We start from the raw sequence: 16801 nt of genomic DNA, 5'->3' as shown, positions 1-16801 counted from the left end.
TAAAGTTCATACATAAAACAGGTGACTGTTGAAATGTATTTGTGCAGATGTAGCAGATGACTGGATTCAAAAGAGACATTTTCTGGACAATTATTAAAAGTGTACAGTAATATATTAGGATATCAATAGGACAACTTCCTATTTGGGGTTTAGGTTAAAGCTTCTCTTATACACTTCTAATGAGTAAAACATTTTGATATCATTATTTATTGAGTTAAAATCTACTATTTGTCACTTTACAATTTTCATTCAAAAGTACTCACAAACCAGAATGGCACTCAGTACAGCACTTTCCTCCGCAGAGGCCCACCAGCTCCCTTAGATTCAATCAAGCCTCCCCAAAAATCTGTCTGGATCCATGCCAAAACGTAATTGTTTCTTTCATGCCTCATGTCCCATCCTTGCACCAAGTTCGTTGTTTAGTAGTTTTTGTGGATTCCTGCTGACAAAAAAACTAATGGACAGTGACGAAAACATAACCCCCCAGAAGTTGTGATAACTTTATTTTGGATATGCTTTAACAAATGTGTAAATTGGAACACTAGCACTCTTACAAAAAGCGAAAATTCGGCACAATTTGCACAACCTTCACCTGATGTACCAATCCCTCGCCCAATATGGCACTACTTCACACTCCCTTATCTGCAATAGACTCTGACTTTAATTCTTTATACTCTAATGTCAATTACACATCACCTGCAGAATTTCGGAGAGAAGAGAAGAGATGAGAAGAGAAGAGGAGAGTAGTAGAACGAAGAAACCAAAAATCAAATAGAAGAGAAGAGACAAGACAAGAAGCGAAGAGAAGAGAAGAGAAGAGAAGAGAAGAGAAGAGAAGAGAAGAGAAGAGAAGAGAAGAGAAGAGAAGAGAAGAGAAGAGAAGAGATAGGGGTCTCGCCCGTGGCGCAATTCCATGTAGAAACGCCAATGTGCCCACCTAGGGGCCTATAACGCTGCCCGTCTCCTCGTCTTCCTGGATGGACTGCTTGACCTGCTGGTACCAACTGGCCAGATAGATGACCCACAGCGGAACGGTCATGTTGTCATCTGGGACAATGTGAGCTTCCACTGGGCTGCTCAAGTGCGTGAGAGGTTCCGGGACCACCCACATTTTTTCGTTCTATACCTTCCACCTTATTCTCCTTTCCTGAATCCCATTGAGGAATTATTTTCAGCTTTGAGGTGGAAGGTATATGAACGGAACCCACAGGACCGGGTCCCACTGCTCCAGGCCATGGAGGAGGCCTGTGGCGACGTGAGTGTCGAGGCCTGTCAGGGCTTCATGCACCACTCAAGGTGTTTCTTCCAATGCGGCATAGACAGGGAGAACATTGCCTGTGAGGTGGATGAGGCCCTCTGGCCAGACAGGAACTGGAGGCGTGATGCCTAATACATTTTTGTGAAGGGGGGGGGGGTAAGCAAATGCTTAGTTGTGTGTACTCAATGAATGTCTGTGTCATTTGAAAATATGGCTGTGTGTACCAAATGAAAACACAGTTACATTTTTTTAACAGTTGAGAGATTTGATGGCAAAGAGTCATCTTGCAAAGTGAGTGTCAGGTTTAGCATTTTGTGTGTGAGGTTTTCAGTTGTTTGTGTGCAGTTTTTAGAAAGCCGTTATTGTTTTGAAAAACGTTAGTTAACAATTGTGAAAAACTGTAAGCTTGTGAACCTCCCACAAAACATCCCGGATATGAATGCTGCTATCTTGGAGCCACAATATCAAGGTCCTGACGCAACACGCGGTTGACAATTCACGAGTCAGACTCAGCTGACAATCAGGACGTTTCACCCCCGTATTTATGGCAAATCACTAAATGAAACCAAATTTATTGGGAAAAATTTGAACTTCCTTTGACAATTATTACCTGAAATGACAGAAATACATTTTTATGTTTATTCACTAACATAGAGGACCACCAGGGGGGTACTGGAGATTCTATGGCTCCACTTTTGCGGTGCCGTCATATTGCCCATCGTTATATACAGTCTATGCACAGTGCTTTTTATAACATCATGCTTCTGGGAAGGAAACTATAGTTCTGGAAATCTTTAAGTGTAGAATAGTGTAACAGTAGCAACTGTTAACACTCCCAGATAAGATTGGCTTTGTACACACAGTTTGCTTTCAGAAGTAAACATTTATGGGTTTATGTATGAACATTACTTCAACCAGTAGTATTTGAAGTTGTTCAATTGCAAAAGTCTTGACGGCCATTACTCTTTGTCATGAAATATTTACTTTTGTATTGTTTGTCTTTTATTGATAGCCGTGTCTTGTATCTTTCAGAGACGTAGCCCAAACAACCAGAATGATAGGTGCTGAAATCAGGTGTTACAGCAGCATGTCTCAGTGGAATAAATCCATCATCGAGAGCAGTGATGGGATTTACTGAAAGACTTTCAAATATCATTGACTATCACAGAAAAGAGAGCGAATCCTCATTATCACTGCTACAACTGCATTATCCTTACTTTTTAACCACTGTGTTATCTCATTCATGTTGATCAAAAAGGGACTGATAGCTTAAAACACGTCTCATCTTGTCTCTTGATTATTACACACAATAGCAGCCTTCTCCTGCAACCTTTGGAGTGCTAGTAAATAGATTATTCACTCATATCTAAGTAACAGCCTCGGCTCCACAACTCTATGATGAGCTTTCATGACAAACTAAAAACGGACATCCTCCCCAGAAAAGGAAAAGAAGATTTCATTTTGAAATAGACGTTTGGGATGATCAATCCTCCAATGGGTGAAGCTCTGCTTGCCCTTAAATAGGTGACCACTCAGTGGCCAGTGTGTGAAGAGAGGAATGAACGTGTGCACCCTTCATTAAAGAGTGGATGCACCTTCCATGTGCTTCTCGGCAGCAGATACGTCGGCGGGTAATGCGACAGCTCTCATTACATTAGCGCCTTGGTGTTCTGCTGCGCTGGCCGCAGGCAGATTAGCCAGTTGACGGACAATCCTCTTAAACAAGTCTGCATTAAGCCACAGTGAGAGGCTGGGTGGTGGCCTCTGTCCCCTGGCTGCCCTGCCCAGCTCTCTAGATGTGTCCTCCTCTCCTCTTCTCTCCTGGTTTTTCTTCTTTCTCACACTCAGATCTTTTTGTCTACCTGCCTGTTGGCATTGCGAAAAAGTGTCTTGATCTCCTCTGTCACCATCTCCTGCCAGTTGTCCCTAGTAGAGACACAGAGACGAGTTAGAACCAAGAGGGTTAGGGTCAAGCAAGAGCTCTGAGATGTGAATGCACAAAAATAAAATGAAAGCATGCAACAAGAACAGACAAAAAATAAATAAAAACACATCAATGCTGCCACAAACACAGTGTGAAAAGTTAATTTTGAAAATATACCAGGCACAACAAAGGTAAATGACGTAAACAAAGAGGGCTTTCCCCAATCTGCTTAAGACGGTGTGGAAGGGGATAAGATCAGGAGATTAATAAGACTAGTAAATCACAAAGCAATCACTAAGGATGAGAACTCAATGACAGGGAGCCCTGTCTGCACATACTCAAAGGATGAGTTTGGTCACATCAAACTAACAAACACAACAATATTTCTGCAACACAACACCAGCTGGCATGCAGGTCTCTACCTCTGTTGTTTGGACTAAGAAGGTCAAGCTTTTTTCTCAGCTTTCTTTCTCCTGTACGCAGCTATATCCTCAGGTTTCAGGCCGTGATTGTCTTCCCTGAAGTAACATGCGGATGGTTGCAGGTTGCATGAGTCACAGGTTGATGGCATTTATGCAATTTTAGATCAGATGGGAGATGAGCATCAAGTGTGCTCCTCATCCAATGTTTTCAATATCACAGAATACAGAGATTCACAGTGAGTTGAAGCTCTTACCCTGGTTTGATCTCTGGTGGGTTTGGCAAAGGCTTTGTAAAGTTTGTTTTCCCCACAAGCCAGTATGTCTCTTCAATACCTTTACCCTGCAAGAACAAAAATCAGAACAAGCTGTCAATAGACACTGAAAAAGTCGAAGTCCTGAATTGAACAATGACTTTCAATGTTACCTTCAACTCTGTCTTGCCTCTGACTTCTATTTTATAACCTTCATTAAGAGAGTGGAGGATCTTCACCGTGCTTATGTTCACATGGATTCTATAAGCTGAGGACAGGGGAGAGGAGACGAGACAAGAGTAGAAGCGAAGAGAAGAGACGAGAAGAGAAGAAAGAGAAGAGAAGAGAAGAGACAACAAGAGAAGAGAAGAGATGAGAAGTGAATAGGAGAAAAGCAAAGAGAAGAGAAGAGACAAGAAGCAAATAGAATAGAAGAGAAGAGCAGAGGAGATTGACTTTGGACCAAATCCACACAACAAAACAAGGTGGTAGAGGTTTTTTGGATACTCACGCAGCGAAGTGGATTCCATACGAGAGGCAGTGTTGACAGTGTCCCCAAAAAGGCAGTACCGAGGCATGGTCAGACCTACCACTCCAGCAACACAGGACCCTGCAAACTCAAAGAACATACAATAAGCCCAAAAACAAACATGTAAATGTAGAAGAATGTAATTTTTTTCTTGCTCTATTGCTGCATTATATTGCTATGTGCAGTGCTATTTGGTGCTTGGTTGCCTGCACTATCATCCAAAAAGTAGACTCTCTAACACGAGAACTTTCTCTCTTTAGTCAGTGTACCCTAACAGAATCTGTGACATATGAGAACAATGTTCGTGCGCATGCTCCTGCACCCCATGAACCACCATAGATTGAATGTTATCGGTGGGAAACGCTCTGGAGAAAGGAAATCAAAATTTCTTTCTCTTTTCGTGGTAATTCATCTTGAGGTTTTTGCGTAATCCACCTAATAAACACACAAATAAAACAAAAACATAACCTATTTGGTGACAATTAAAGAAAAAAAAGAGCTCACCTGAGTGGATTCCTATTCGTATCCTGACGGGCACGTCTGGCATGTGCCTCATACGGAAGGTTCCCACTGAGCTGAGGATGTTCAGAGACATGTGTGCGATCTCAGCAGCGTGCTTGTTGCCGTTTCTCTTTGGCAGACCTGATGCTACCATGTAAGCATCACCAATGGTCTCCACCTGGGCAACGTCAACATGTTTACTGAGTTATTGAGCCAGCGGTACATGTCACTGGCTCCTGTACATGTACTGTAGACAGATGCTGCTGGATAACACGTTGCTTATGTGCTGATTACTGACAATCCTCCTCTTGATCATTCCACAGCAGCAGCACGATACAACAGTTCAATGAATATTGTTAAGATGCTGGAGGGATGAATTTATACGCCATTAAGTCGAAACACTGATTGAAAACAAGGGGCTACTTAAAAAAAACAGGCATTCTTTCTGACCTTGTAGACATCGTGGCTACTGAGCACAGCATCGAACAGAGTGTAGAGGTCATTGAGGAGGTCGACCACCTCGATGGGATCACTAAGCGACGAGATGGTGGTGAAACCTACAATGTCGCTGAAGTAGATTGTCACCTGGTCGAAGTACTCTGGTTCCACTGTGGCACCGGTCTTCAGAGCCTCTGCAACAGAGCTGAGGCAGGAAAGTTGTGAGAATCAGATAGCCAGCTCACTTTCCCTAACTTCGCAGTATGGATTTTATTTTATTGCAGGTTTACTCACGGCGGAAGCATCTCAGAGAGCAGTTTTTCTGTCCGCTGCTTTTCCACCTCCAGCTCTTCTGTTCTCTCTCTAATGAGGTCCTCAAGGTTGGAGCTGTACTGCTCCAGCATCCTCAGCATGGAGTCAATAATGTTGGTCTTTTTGCCTTTGTTGATGATCTTGAACTAGTAAAGAATAATTTATAAAGAATAATTTGTATTTTGCTGAGCTTACTTTGAAGCAATAAGGCGTGTCTCCAAATAGTTACCCTGTCAAAGATCTCTTCAAAGTTTGGTCTGCGGTCGGGCATCTCGCTCCAGCACTGCTTCATCAGCTGGATACACTCCAGTGGGGCCTGGTCCGGTGCCACGGTGGGGCGGCACATTGGAGGAGGCTTTTTCACCTTGCGGATGATCTCTGGTGAATAGATATTTTGCTAGAATTTCACTTGTACCTTTTCTAACTTGTGTTCTATTTATTTGCTTTTTCACCTTTCCAATTGATACATACCCGCAGGTGATAGACCCAGCATGCAGTATGGAAGCCCTCTAACCACAACCTCTTGGAGGATAATAGAAAAGCTGTATACATCTCCCTTAGAGGTCCCTTTACGTGAGCTTGCCAGGTCCCTCAGGAACTCGGGAGCTGTCCAAAATAGATCTGAGTGGAAAAAATAAAATCAGCCAATGGTACTAAATTTTACTTATGACTTTGTATGTGTGCAACACTGGACCCTACTAGTAAAAAAAGTATCTACTATTATGGATTAATTATCTATACTGCTTATCCCCTTGAGGGTCGTGGGGAGCGCTGGAGCCAATCCAAGCTGACAGATCGCCATGGCAGGGCCAACATTCAGAGACAAACAATCATTCACAACTATGATTGATTAAATTGTCCAATTAAACTAACCCCGATGTGCATGTCTTTGGACTGAGGGAAGAAGCTCGAGTACCCGGAGAAAAGCCAGGGAAAGGTGAGGAGAATCCCACATACAAATATCATTATGCAGAGAAACCCCTGCTTGTACCTTCAGGTGGAAGATCCTCTAGAGGAGCTTTCTGAGATTCAAGCATCTCATTGAAGCCGTGGTCAGTGATCTTGAGGACAAAACGCCCGTCCACCACGCAGTTACGAGATTTTAGTCTGCCGTGGGGAAATTCTCTGTGGTGAAGGTATTTCATACCCTGGAATCAACAAAAACACATTCAGGTAAAAAATCCCACTTGCAAAACAAAATGATGAGGAGGGTTGTCACAAAAACCTCCAAGTGATGGTATGTTCGTGTTTACCTTGATGAGGTCGAGCAAGAGCGAGGACTTGAACATCCAGTCTAATTTTACGTCCTCGTTCTTCAGCAGGTCCTGCAGACTTCCCCGTGAGCAGTGCTCTGTCACCACCGCGAACATGGAGCAGTGGGAAAAGAAGCCCAGGAACGGGTTGACGTTCTCATTTCTCAGGTCCTTCATCTGGGAGAGTATAGGTGGATGATGCAAGGATGGAAAAATGGAAGGTGTGTTGTTAGATAACTATAATAACATATTATACAATATTTAGTACCTCCAAATAGGAAGTTGTGATTTATTGAGCATTTGTTTGTTTGCTAGAGTACAAAAAAACAGGATAGATTACTATGAAACTTGATGCCAAGGGTGTGGTATGGGTCAAGGAAGCAGCCGTTACATTTTTATGCATTTATCTAGTAAAGGGGCGATCCAGTAACTTTTTTCTAGTTCTTTATAAATATGGCATTTTTTACAACATTTCCATTGAGTTTTAAGAGAATAATTCAGGGATTTTTATTTGAAAATTTGGCATGATAAGGGGACTGACATTTATGAGTATAGGCAATATGGTGCAGATCCAAATAAAATAAATGGTATAAGAAAAAACAATTTGGTTTCATAATATATTATATGATAATTCATAGTATACACTGTCCTGAGTGCCATTCTTGTTACTAATGACTCTCCTCGCACAGCTTTTAGCATTGGGAGTGTCATATCTGCTTTTCCAAACCACTTAATTCCAGGGAAAAATCTAATTCTATATGTTTTCCCACACGGGTGAGGACTTGTTGCTCTACCTTTGCGAAAATCTTTGTTGTGCTCTGCTTCACCTCTTTGAACTGCCCCCCCTGAAATTTCTTCAGCCAAACCCAGTCGCCCTGGAAGAAATCATGATGTCACAGTTAGATCAAACTTAGTTTCGAACATTTTCTTCTACATACAGCAACTAGAAAAAGAAAAACAGAAGGTTTTACTTAGAAAAGTATAAAACTGATGGAAATCCAACCCTTACCACACCATTTCATTGCTGCTCGTGTTGAAGAAATTCCTTATAACAAATGACTTCAGTGTTACAAAGTACTTGAGCTTAGTTGTGTGTACAAAGAAGGTGATTTCAATAGAAACAGGTAAAACGTAAGCAAACGTTTACTATACGACAGCGCTTTCTGCTTTCTCGAGACTGTCTGATAACTCACCCCTGGCATTTTGGCTTGTTGTCTCTTGTCTGTTTGTAAAAGACTTTTACTTAATTCTACATTTTTTATTCCTGTTAAAATACAGTATTTTGTACTTTTCTGAAATTCTTATCGGGTAAATTATTGTGTCTTTGTATATATTGTATTGTATTATTTTGTTTTCCATACATAAATGAAAGATACATTTCCATTAATGCCTGCATTATCAAACGATAATTTTTTTAATCTTTGAATCTTTAACCAGAACAATTGACTCAACTCCACCCTGAACAAACAGATTTAACTGAACTTTATAAAAGTACCATTCAGAGTTAATGTTCCCTCCGTACGCTCGAGAACAACTTGCCCTGACTGACCTGCTGACGGATTTTTTCAAATTGTGTGTACATGCTCTACAGCCTGAACCGTAAACCCACCTCATACACGGCTACATTGGTGGAGTCATGAGTTGCAGTCTGCATGCTGTTCACAGAGTGTGAGCAGTCTCCAGATTTCTCCTCCAGAGCGCTCTTTGACTCGCTCAGATCCTCTAAAGTGATTTTCTGTTGGGGAAGATTTGACAATATAAATGAGTTGAATACTGAAATATTCAGTGCACATAAAAAAAAAAATCACGCGTGCTAATGTTTTACACTGATGAGTGAGACACGGTGATGCAGATTACCTTTCTGCTAAGCTGGGGGTTGATAAAAGTGAGATCCTCTAAGGTAAGCAAGATCCGATTGGGACCTTTGACCAGCTGGATTTGTTGGAGTCGCCGCCTGCCAGAGAGATTTAGAAACGTTAAGGGATTCACTCGTAGGGATTTTTAAAACTGTCTTAGAGATCGTCTGGTGAGCAAAAACAGATTATGAACAAGAAATGCTCATCACTTTTGGTCTGGTGTGAGGATATGGTAGTTGCGACTACAGAAGAAAAAGATAGACCTGCATAATAACTGTTGGGATTTGTATGTTTACTCATGGTGAAACTTGGCAGAAAAATGTGACATGGGCCAAGACTTTCATTAACATTGTGAGTTAGCTCTCTGCTAAGTGCCTTGATGGTTTATTAAATAATTTACTTGATCAGAACAGTAATGTTTGGCATTTTTTTTAGGTCCTTGGTTTGTTTTTTATTTATTCTTGTTTTCTAATTCGATAGAGCAGGGTCTTATTATCATCAACATTTATAATTAGTAATTCTCTATTTGTAGCACCAACTACTATGACATGTCATCCAGAATTAAATTGTCAAAACTCAAAAAATGTGGTTGAAATTTGATTTCACAATGATGCCACCATCTCCTCTCAAGCATTTACACAGCAAACATGATGCACATCACAACATCCGCTGTGTTAATACATCTTTTCAGGTACAAAAATCCCAAAACTTAAAACGGTATTAGAGATTTGGGCAAAAATGAAAAAACAAAGTTGACATAACATTAAACTCTTTGTATTTACAGCCTGTACCTGATATAAAGACTTATGGCGAGTCCTCCTACAGCCAGAGTCAAGATAACAGCCAACACCACTATGATGTAGGTGACCTCCACACCTAAGGATGGTATCACAGGTTAACATGAAGGTGATGGAAATGAGAGTTGAGGAATAAGACTTTGACACACAAACGTGAAATATCTTACCTCCCGTGCAAACAGCGTTCTTTTCAAACCAGCACTTGGAATCGGAAGACGGAGGCGATCCTCCTGGAAAGTTAATGGACCTCCCTGCAAAACGAAGCACTCTGCTCGTCAGATCCACCACATACGTCTGATACAGCTGACTCCCGCTGTCAGTATCCAGGACGACATAGTTGGTCTTGACTTCCCCGGTATTGTCCAACTTGACCCTCTGGTTGAAACCACTGAAGGTTGTGTTCCTAGTGAAGTAGGCCAGGTTTGAGGCTGACAGCTGCATACCTGCTCTCCGGGCGCTGTGCATGGACTTGGCCAGGATGTAGATGCTGTTATAGATGGTCCCAAATAGTGGGTTTACCTGTGAGGATGATGAAGGGTTGTTGGTTGAGAAACGTGAGAAGACGTGATGTGTTATATTGCTACAACCATCTGAAAGATGTTCTCACTCGAAGAGTTTAGCAACAAATAAATGGCTGTTTCAAAGTTGAGCTGATGCATAAAGTTAGGAATCGACAATGGAGTCAGAAATCCAAAATATAGAATTATTTTAGTATGATAAGTGTGCCGATCAAAATGTCTAGTAAATGAAAAAAGAATACGCAAACTTTAAAAAGATGTTTGAATGTTAGAAGAAACTATTTCAGTTTGTCCTCGCAGTGGAGGAAAATAAACAAGAGTACAGTATTTTGTACAAAAAAACTTGGTTTCACTTCATTCCCCAAATTCAACTGCAACTTGGATACATGCTTTTGCATGTATTGCTCAATATGCATATGGACATGTGAAGTTTTAATTACAAAGTAGGACCCATGCTTTAATTTCATATTGTGTCCATCTAACCACTCCTACCTGCTCTGGCTGCATGGCCACCATCACTTCGTCACTTCTCTTGGCTGCAGCGAACGCCTCGTTGAAGGACAGAGGCTCTGAGGCCATGGTGACTGTGAGCACGGCGTCATAGGCATCCCTCAGGCTGCTGTTGTTTTGCAGAGGCACGTAGGAAACGTTGGTGTAGGGCACACTGTAGAGGAGAGTGTCGAAGGGCACAAACACGTACCTCCCAGAAGTCATGCCCATTTGCTGTGCTTTGAGGAGAAAAGTAGCCTGCTGCTCACCTCCAACCAGGACTGAGTGCATGCACATGATTATGACTGAAACAGAAAAAACATTTGTTTTGATGACTTATGTCTAGTGATAACACAACACAATTTATCAGTAGATGTCTATAGTGTAAACAACTACATCTCACTCAGTAGAGCATATCTCCACTAAGGCCCAACAGTCACCGTATGAAACCACAATTAAATTAGCTAAATCCCTTTTGTTAAGTGGACATACTCATAAACATTAGTCCGCTAAACCTGCCAGATTTTTTTCATAAAGATCCATGATTGTCCTCACAATGTTAAAGAAAGTGAAAGAAAATCCTTGATCTGCTCCCTGATCTTTATCTGCACCAACATGTGATAGTTTCTTCTCCGGCTCATGCCCCAGCATTCTACAGTATTTCATGGAAATCTATTGCATAATTCAGCTAACACACAAATAAATACAAACAAAAACATATATGTCCTCCTTGGAGGAGGTACATTAAACTCCAAACATGTACAACACCCTACGTGATAAATAACAAGAGAAAACGTATTTAGTTAAAGTCCTCTGAGCCTCAGGCAGACGTTTTTACACATTATCATCTATCATTTAATCTAGAAGATTAATTTTTCTTTTATAAATTCAGTTCAACTCGATTCGAACTGACCAAATTTGAAAAACTAAACCACTGATTTGGAAAAATTATTAATTGAGCAGCCTTGTGGGATTAAGGCCTCGGATAATTCTATGACAAATTAAATTGTTGTCCCTGTTCACATTAGCCACTAGGTGGAAGTTGCATTGTCAAAATGGCCTTCTGTTCAGACAGCTGAGTAATAAGTCTGCTGGGTGAAGGGGGGTGGGGCTAGGGACAAATCAGGACAGCTGATGCGATGTGATAGCCTGGACGTTGGTTCACCTGTGATGTAATATCTGCTCCCAAGCATTCAAGACACATATAATCCCATATTTCAGTTCAAAATACATTTACATCTAATTATATGTGCTTTTAGGGCAAAGTCTGAACAAGGAGAAGCAGCATTTAAGCAGCACAGCACTGGACTCAACTACATGGTCGTCTTATGGACATTTATTCTACTCTTTTAATCTCTTTCATTTTGCTTGTAATTTGTTATAAACTGTGCTTTTAGTTTTTTAATGGATTTCTTTTCATTTTGTCTCAGCAAACTGAATATACCATTGTGTTTGAAATGCGCCCTCTATGTAAAACCTATCTATTTATCTCTCCTGGTATATTCTTACCTTTTATCACTGTATTTTCTGTACTTCATTCACTTTATCACTGCCCCCAGCTCCCATGTTCTCCTCCCTAGACTCACCTCTGACCTCTCCTGCATCCTGGATCTTCCACAGCGTGCTCTCCACCTCCGTCTCATTCAGACCTATAGATGTGACAAGGCCGATGGGAAGACCCTTGTTCCTAAGAGCGGCGGCCACTCTGCCGGCAGTGTTCACCCAGATATCCTCATTGGACGAAACCACGACAGCACTGGCCCACCTGAAGTGTTTCAGCACGATGAACAACACGTCAATTGGAAACGGCACCGTCCTGGCAAACGTCGGGTATCCCGTGGCGCGTTCCAGCTCGTAGCTCAGGCATCCGTAGGAGAAGATGGCCTTGTCCCAGTTCTTGGCCAGCAGTGAGGCCGCCACGCAGTATCCCGGGTTTGTTGGGCCGATAAATGCGTCCGCAATCTGCTCATAATAAATAAAGGCGTTGAGAGCCTTGGAGGTTTCGCAGGGCTCCTGGAGGATGATGAAGTCAAGTTTCAGTCCCAGATCCAGTTTCAGGTCTCCGTTTATTCGGTTCACAGCGAGCCGGGCGGCGGCGTCGGGCAGCGCCCTGTAGTACACAGGGTCGCAGTTCCAGGGCCCCAAGACCCCCACTTTGAATATCAAACACTGGACACAGCAAGGAAACGTCAACACTCCGATGAAGACCCATAGCAGGAAGTTATAGCAGGGCAGTGTGGTCAGAGTGGGCCTACTTTTAATGATAGGCACACATGGATGGTTTGACTCCCAGAGCGCCCCTCTGAAGTTTGGAGGAATATGTTGCATTGTCCTTCTAGGGTGTCCGAGGGAGTGGATCTTTGTGTTCACTTCGTTATAATAACTCACACCAGCGACCCCTGCAGAATATAGAAAATACAAACTTTATATGCTTGCACACTAAGACACTGCCGCGTGACAACAACTAATTAACTCACCATTTCGTTGAATCCATCGAGACAGCGTCAAGGTCCGATGAGACGGTCTCACAGGTGTCCTCTCGGGTGTCCCCTCCCCTGACCATCGCCCAGGCCTCGCCAATTCAAGCCAGAGGACGCACGGGATGGCTCAGGCGCAGCAGCGGCGGCAGAGTCATGGTGTTTGGATTACAGGGGCTGGAAGTGACGGGCAGGGCTGCGGGCGCTGCGTCTTCAGCACCCTGGAGAGCTACTTACGCCCCGCAGGCAGCGCCTCTGAAGGCTGCCGTGTTTCCTCAAGCTGTTCACCTGCAGCCACCCAATCTGAGCGAGGGAGAACCGCCCCTGGCTTTGCAGCTTTCCCTAAGGTCATGTGTTGAAAATGAAGGCATCCAAATATCCCAAACGGTGTTTTTCCTATATATTCCTGTATATGCGAATTAAAAAAGTTAAGTATAAGTGTGTTTTATAGCTATAGGGTTAGGCCCAGTGTCAGCTACAGGCCCATTCAATCAAATCCTTCCAAAGTGACCTGGGGCCAAAACGTAGGTGTTACTCACTAATCCATTTTCAGTGAGGCACAGTGTAAGAGGATTGGCTACAGGCCTTATGCTCTAAAAGCCTTGTTATCATGCATGCTGCATGGAGAGGCCTCTCCCCATCATCCCAACATACTGCTCTGCAAATGTAATCACATATCATGTTTTATTCTCTCAGACATATGGCAATGCTTTATAACGAAATGTACAACTAAAGCCTCTACATGAACACAGAGATAAATATGTATTTTTTCTTGCTATGGAGACACCTCAGCCATGTTACACACAGGCACCTGAACCGTGCTTTAATTGGTCTAATATGGCCACAGTAGAGCAGGTCCCAAAGATTAAATCAATTTGAACCCTGGTGGGGTGGGAGTCATTAAAGATAACGAAGGGCTCTCCCTGCAGGTCCCCTGAGCTGTGCTGTGTTTTGCCTGCGTCAGTCTTCTCAGCTCTTTTCGTTTTTTCTTCTGTCAACAGACTCCACTGGTGAAACAGCCTGCCTGGCAATTGACTTCCAGAACAGCTGGTTGCCACAACATGAACCCTATCATGTCTTAAGATTTGGTAGTTTGTATGTTTGTGTGTGTATATATGTGGTGCATGCATGCGTGTATGTGCATGTCCCCTCTTCTGCCTCTCTCTCTCTCTCCCTCCCTCTCTCTCTCTCTCTCTCTCTCTCTCTCTCTCTCTCCCTCTCTCTCGATCTCCCTTTCTCTGTGTATGATTTTGTCTTGAACTTTTAAACTCAGTTCCGACAACTGACTATTAAAGGCAACTATGTATTAAAGGAAAATCATTAACTTTACACTACATAATATAGTGCAGTTACATGTGTATCGCATTACATTATATGCATAGAGAATTGGAAAGTGATTCCACCTTTGTTGACCCATATCCCACCTAAGCTGTTGAGCCTCTTAAATGTAACACCTTGACACCACTGTCCTGCATCCAGGAATAGGGGATATAACTGACAACTCAGCACAATGTTCTCCCAGTGAGCATTGAACACAACACATCCGGTCTTGCTCTGTAAGGGACACAGAGAAACACACAAAAATATTCGATAAACAATATCACCTGATTATGTATCAGACACACAAACACACATACACACACACACACACACACACACACACACACACAAACACACACAAACACAAACAAACACAAACAAACACACACACATCTCTCATTCCACTTTCTGCATTGATTAGAGTTAGAATGAAAATGTTGTTTAATCAAAAAAGGAGATATATCATTCAAAGTTCCTTGGACTCAGCACAATGTTCTCCCAGTGAGCATTGAACACAACACATCCGGTCTTGCTCTGTAAGGGACACAGAGAAACACACAAAAATATTCGATAAACAATATCACCTGATTATGTATCAGACACACAAACACACATACACACACACACACACACAGACACACACAAACACACACAAACACAAACAAACACAAACAAACACACACACATACACACATCTCTCATTCCACTTTCTGCATTGATTAGAGTTAGAATGAAAATGTTGTTTAATCAAAAAAGGAGATATATCATTCAAAGTTCCTTGGACTAATTAAAAGGATCAAAAGGGAGATTCATGGAAAAAAAATGCACCAGGAGAAACTAGGCAACATAATATTTTTGTGTCCCTTTCAATTGACATTATGGGATTAGGCGCATGAAAATAGAGCAGAGCATAGTTGAAGGGGCTCTCAGAATTCAAAACATGTAAAAAACAAGAGAAGAAAATGAAAGGACTGTTTAATTTAATATTTAATAAAGGGTATTTATAAAGATCAGTGCGTATCTCAGGCCTTGTCTTTACATGATTTGATGTTCCTTTTTTTCGTTCTTTTACTGCCACTGAAAGCTCTCTTGTTTTTCACAGTAAACCGGTGCATTAGAATTGACTCATGACACAACTGCAGATTGTGAATTAATTGGCTGCACTCTGGTGCCATCTAGTGGAGATAGAGTGTACAGTGTTGATTACTGACTTTATGGATCAGGGAGTCATTATTTTGTTTGATTGCTGAAATTGCATTGTACCGGTTTCAATCTAGATTAAATGGGGTTATTTTTTTGTCTACCAAGGGACCACAAATCAGTTTGGCTGAGTTGATCTGTTCATTCTAATAAGAAACAGTTCTTCTTAATCTTTAAACAGCTAAAATATCCAGGATATGGTTAATATTTTACAAAGTGAAATCCATCGTCATTCTGCTGTTAGAACTCTTGTGCAAATAAACTCACCTTATAACATGCTTTACGCTACACTTTAAGTTGCATTCAATGCAAGACTGACGCTAACACTGATTGCAACAGAGCTTAGATTAAGACATGTTGATGTCAATGTGCAGGGACTGACTGGTATTGAAGAGACAATGAAATATTCACTAGAAGAGTTAAAAAATATATGTAAATGAAATATTAGCGTGTAAATAATTACAATATGATAAAACATGTCCTTCTTGGTCATGTTTGCTTTGGGTTTGGGTTGGATATTGCCCAATCTTATCTTCACAGCCCTGGGTACTCCTAGACACTGCAGCATGGTGGTTTGTGTGTGTGTGTGTGGCCACAACAATAATCCCCTTTATTTAAACTCTGGCCTCCGATTGTGTTGACTCTTGAGAGTGCATGTTTGAGTTGTACTGTATTGGTGTGTGCTTTCATGCTGTCATGCTCTCGTGAGAGAAACAATGGTCGAGGGCAAAGTTGACGAGTGGAGGCCCCTCAGCATTGTGTGAGCAGCAACAGATGTTCACCATAATTCATCACACTTGACCTCCGTCTTTTGAAAACCAGTTACAGGGTACGGTCCGTTTGCTTATTGTCCTGTTACAAGCTTTGTAGCACTCATCCAGATCTTTTAACTACTAACGGCCTATTTCAGATTTTGGTATTATGTACACTATTTAATGAAATCCCTTTATATAGGCCTCATTCTGCAGGATCTGTCTCTACAGGGTTGGAAAGAACCAGAAGAGATGTGTGTTGCAACAGGAAACATCTGGGTTTCTGTTCTCATTATTTACTCTATTATCTCTTTCATCAAGATGACAACTTCAGGCCAAATGAAACAAACCACGGCCTTTGCTGCGCAACACTTTAATTTGGGTGTAGGAATGTTTAGGGCGATGCCACTAGAGTGCGCTCCTGAGACAGCAGACTGAGCCCGGAAGTCAGCAGTGAAACCCTTTAAAAATAAAATAAAAGCTATATTTAAATGTAATACTAAT

At 41.9% G+C, this 16801-nt stretch overlaps 1 protein-coding gene across 2 annotated transcripts; it reads right to left on the bottom strand.

Annotated features, from left to right (window-relative positions):
* Nucleotides 1-486: 486 nt before the first annotated feature.
* On the bottom strand, nucleotides 487-13364 carry gucy2f (guanylate cyclase 2F, retinal). Of its 2 annotated transcripts, XM_062385643.1 has the most exons (20): nucleotides 13026-13364; nucleotides 12135-12947; nucleotides 10552-10853; nucleotides 9709-10060; nucleotides 9536-9620; nucleotides 8746-8842; nucleotides 8498-8623; nucleotides 7683-7763; nucleotides 6889-7065; nucleotides 6627-6783; nucleotides 6107-6256; nucleotides 5865-6013; nucleotides 5618-5781; nucleotides 5336-5528; nucleotides 4889-5063; nucleotides 4367-4465; nucleotides 4029-4123; nucleotides 3859-3944; nucleotides 3605-3700; nucleotides 487-3184 (listed from the first exon to the last, which is right to left on the bottom strand). In XM_062385643.1, the coding sequence occupies exons 2-19, from the start codon at nucleotides 12874-12876 to the stop codon at nucleotides 3628-3630; spliced, it is 3303 nt and encodes a 1100-aa protein (XP_062241627.1). In that variant the 5' UTR covers nucleotides 12877-12947; nucleotides 13026-13364; the 3' UTR covers nucleotides 487-3184; nucleotides 3605-3627. The 2 variants fall into 2 exon arrangements, with proteins under 2 accessions (XP_062241627.1, XP_062241626.1); XM_062385642.1 differs by lacking the exon at nucleotides 3605-3700 and having other exon boundaries at nucleotides 13026-13362.
* Nucleotides 13365-16801: the final 3437 nt, after the last annotated feature.

The sequence above is a fragment of the Platichthys flesus genome, chromosome 4 (genome assembly GCF_949316205.1).
Source record: "Platichthys flesus chromosome 4, fPlaFle2.1, whole genome shotgun sequence".
NCBI lineage: Eukaryota > Metazoa > Chordata > Actinopteri > Pleuronectiformes > Pleuronectidae > Platichthys > Platichthys flesus.
This window is presented reverse-complemented; position numbering and strand designations above follow the sequence as displayed.